The following is a 3,870-nucleotide window of genomic DNA, read 5'->3' as shown; positions in this document are numbered from 1 at the left end:
AGAACATTCACAACATTAAATCAGGGTGTTTCTTCTTTATCAAAAAATAATGCCAGGAGGATCAAAAAAAAAACAGATTATGGAATTTGAGGCAGTTAGTTTGAATCACAGAATGTTTTCAGACAGAAACAGATTTGTCACTGTCTGCTGGTGTTCAACTCAACAATGGCCCACACTCATTCTAACCCAACTCTCCTGCTCATTCTGCATTCCCTTTAATATCCCACCTCGTCTCATTCCATCCTCCCACTCACACCCCATCCCGGCCAGCCTAACCCCTACTCATTCTCCAGATATAAAAGCAAAGAACTTGCGGATGCTGGCAATCCAAAACAAAATACCTGGAAAAACTCAGCAGGTCTGGCAGCGTCGGCGGAGAAGAAAGAGCACAGTTGAGGTTTCGGGTCCTCACTCTGTTGAAGGGTCATGAGGACTCGAAACATCAACTGTGCCCTACTCACTCTCCATACCTCTGAATATCCAACCCAATGCCCCACACCCTTTACTGTCACACCTGTCTGATCCCACTCTCCTGCACATTCCCCCATTCCCTTTAATACACCAACCTAGTCTTCCCATTCAACTAACCCACTGAGTGAATTGTTTCATTTGATCAACATGACTGAATATCGGAGTGTCTGCACTCTCGCCTCTGCTCTGCTTTGATGAGTTGTAGCCAAGCATTCAGCCCCACTTCCCCACCCCTGCCCCCACCCCCAGACCCAACGGGAATGTATCTTCTGATCAGACCTCAGCATCCTGGGCTGGAGGACACAGAGCAGCGGTGTCCTGGCATTCCGCGGTCTCACAGCTGGAAGCGGCGGAGGATCGGTCCAGGGCTCGGTAACCGCGGTTCCTCCAGCGCTTCCTGCCGTAGTAAGCCAGGGCGGGCAGGGCCACCGCGGCCAGGGCCACGGAGATGGCGACGGCGGCCGCGGCCCCGGCCCCGCCGGACGAGCCCTCGTTAAATACCCCGCGCACCTCCGATGGGCGGGCCGTCCTCCACAGTCTGGTGCGGCTGTCCTTGAACCAGGGCTCCTGGTGCTCGGACAGGACCAGCACGGTGTTGGTGGAGCCGGCAGTGAGGAGGGGGAGCCGGGAGAAAGGGGGAAGGTTGATGGGGGGCAGGTCGATCCCGTCGAAGGCGCCGGCTTTCAGGCAGTACAGGACCTGGCAGCCGTCGCTGATGGCGGCCTGGTGTTGGCTGTAACCCTTGGGGCACCGCTTGGGGTCAGGCCCGGGGTCGGGGCCTGAGGGGCCCGGCGGCGGGCGGGCCAGCGGGTTGCCGGCCTCGCAGCTGAAGAAGCCGCCGAAGGGGACGGAGTAGCGGAAGCCCAGCTCGTAGTCGTCGCTGACGCAGAGCCTGAGGTCGCGCAGCAGGTCCAGCGGGTCGAAGGCCGGCGGGCATGAGCGGCTCTGGGTCAGCGGGTTGCCGGCGCCTGCGCTGTAGAGGCCGCCGAAGAGGTAGCCCGAGGAGGGAGGCCCGGCGGTCGTTGACGCCGACGTCGCCGCGCACCAGGAGGCCGTGAAGCGGGCCCGGCGCACGCGGTAGGCGTCGCCGCACACGTTATCGCAGCACGTGGCCAGGAACCAGCATGAATGGCAGTGTTGGTGGCACTCGTAACGGCTGTAGGCCTCCTCCGTCACCCCCGAGTGCAGCCGGACGGCCGCGTAGCCGGGGGGGCAGCTGAACGACCCGGTCAGTGGGTTCCTCTGCGCCAGGCTCCGGCACAGGGGCTGGGCGTCGGCCCCGGAGAGCTCCTGGCACTCCTGGTACACCCCGCCGAAGGTGAAGTTGGTGGCCAGGCCCTCGCAGGAGCCGTCCTCCACGTTGGCCCTGAAGTTGAAGTTGGGCGAGCGGCGGTCCAGGCAGCCCGGGTGGGTGTTGACCGCGTAGTAGAGGCCGACGGCCCTGTCGATGGCCCGGCTCAGCTTCTTGACCGTGGGGCCCGGGAGCTCCGGCAGGCTCTGCGGGCTGACGAAGAGGCTCAGGGGCTGGCCCGACCGGTCGATGGCCACCAGCTGGTTGGCGATCTCCTGCTGCCACTTCTGCAGGGTGACCCCGGGGTAGAAGGGGATCCCGCCGTTGTTCTCCACCCTGGAGTGGGACCTGTTCCCCACGTACTGCCTGGTGGACTGGTCCAGGGATTCGACCTGGCCACCGAGCCCTACGTTGACAACGTGGAAGAAGGTGGCGCCGGCCGAGGAGGTGATGGTGGACTTGCGGCTCCAGCTGTCGGACACAAAGGTCGATCGCACCTGGTCCTCCTGCAGCAGGTTGGCACCGGCATGGACGCCAGTCAACACATGGGTCCCGTAGTTACGCACCAGCAACTCGGTGTAGTAGCAGGCGGCACTGGTCTGGTTGTTCTCGATGTAGTTGCCTATCTGGATCAGCTGCTCCTTGAAGCGCTGGTCCAGCTGGAAATCGGGATGGGCTTTGACCTCGTACATGAGGTTCCTCACCTGGATCCTGGTGGTCATGCAACTGTCGCGCACCTGGTGGGTCTTGACCCTCTCGCTATCGGTGGAGAACTTGCCGTTCAGTAAGGAGAGGAAGGACACCTCGGCGTTGACCGAGGCACTGGTGGAGCTTTTGTAGTAGCGCCAGTTCTCGATCAGCTCGGACACAATTTCGATGCTAGTCTGCTTCAGGGGCACCACAAACACCTGATCTGGGATCAAATACAGTCCGTCCTCGGTGGTCTTACACTGCGAGTAACTGGTGTTCATCACCCTCCCCCGGTCCAAATTCCTCAGGTTGTCCCATCCTCCTCCGGGCAGAACTTCCAGTGCAGTCAAGCCTTTCTGGGTCTTCCTACATTCTGCCAGACCATCCTCACTCGCCGCTTGAAACCCCGAGTCCAGGGCTCCCACTGCCAGAAAGCACAGGAATGCGTTAACCAGGACCAGGCACATCCTTGAGGAGCAGTCCTCTCTCTTTCTCTCTCTCTCAGCTCCTTACCCGGCCAGTTTCTTGGCCACTGAGCTTCTGTTTTTGATTTCTCTTTCTATTTCACAGCAAGTTATTTCCTCATTCTCACTTACGATGACATTAGTCTGAAATCAACAAAAATCACATGTAATTCGGAGGTTAGCTCTTTCACTTCCTACTTTAAAGAGATAGTTTGCTGGCATTCAGCCATTTTTTAATATGAATAGAGGATAGATAGAGGCAGGTAATGGCCATACAGCCCCTCTAAACCGTTACATAGGAGGAAGAGGCCATTCAGCCCCCTGAGTCTGTTACACAGGAAGAGGAGAAGGCCATTCAGCCCCCGAGTCTGTAATATAAGAAAATGTACAGGGCATTCGGCCCCTCTTTAATTTTACATAGGAAGTACAGACTATTCAACCCCTAGAGTCTATAATTTAAGAAGAGAAGGAGGCCATTTAGCCTCTCAAGCCTGACAGGAATACATCATCAGTCCCTCGAGCTCATTAGCTAGGAAATGGAAAATGCCATTCAACCCCTCGAGCCTATTACATAGGTAGTGTAGACGATTAAGCTCCTCAAGCCTGTTATATAGGAAGAGGAGGAGGCCATTCAGCTCCTTGAGGAGACCATTTAGCATCTCAAGCCTGCTACATGGGAACAGAAATATACCATTCAGCCCCTCAAACCTACTACATAGAAAGAGAAAGAGGTCTTTCAGGTCTTTGGGCCTGTCCTGCCATTCAAATAGATCACGCCTGAGCTGTACCTCAACTCCATTTATCCGCCTTTGCTCAATATCACTTTATACTCCTACCAATAAAACCTGTCAATCTTAGTGTAGGCTGTAGCTCAGTAGTAGCACTTTCATCAATTAATCAAAAGATTATGATTACAGATCCCGCTCCAGGCACACTTGAAACTCAAAATCTAGG

General features: G+C 56.5%; 1 protein-coding gene across 1 annotated transcript; it reads right to left on the bottom strand.

Moving 5' to 3' along the window:
• Positions 1-714: 714 nt before the first annotated feature.
• Positions 715-3,012, bottom strand: mpeg1.1 (macrophage expressed 1, tandem duplicate 1). Its single transcript, XM_078545135.1, has one exon. The coding sequence runs from the start codon at positions 2,917-2,919 to the stop codon at positions 745-747; it is 2,175 nt and encodes a 724-aa protein (XP_078401261.1). The 5' UTR covers positions 2,920-3,012; the 3' UTR covers positions 715-744.
• Positions 3,013-3,870: the final 858 nt, after the last annotated feature.

The sequence above is a fragment of the Cetorhinus maximus genome, chromosome 7 (assembly GCF_964194155.1).
Source record: "Cetorhinus maximus chromosome 7, sCetMax3.hap1.1, whole genome shotgun sequence".
Lineage (NCBI taxonomy): Eukaryota > Metazoa > Chordata > Chondrichthyes > Lamniformes > Cetorhinidae > Cetorhinus > Cetorhinus maximus.
Note: the sequence above shows the minus strand (reverse complement) of the source record. Positions and strands in the feature narration are given on the sequence as shown.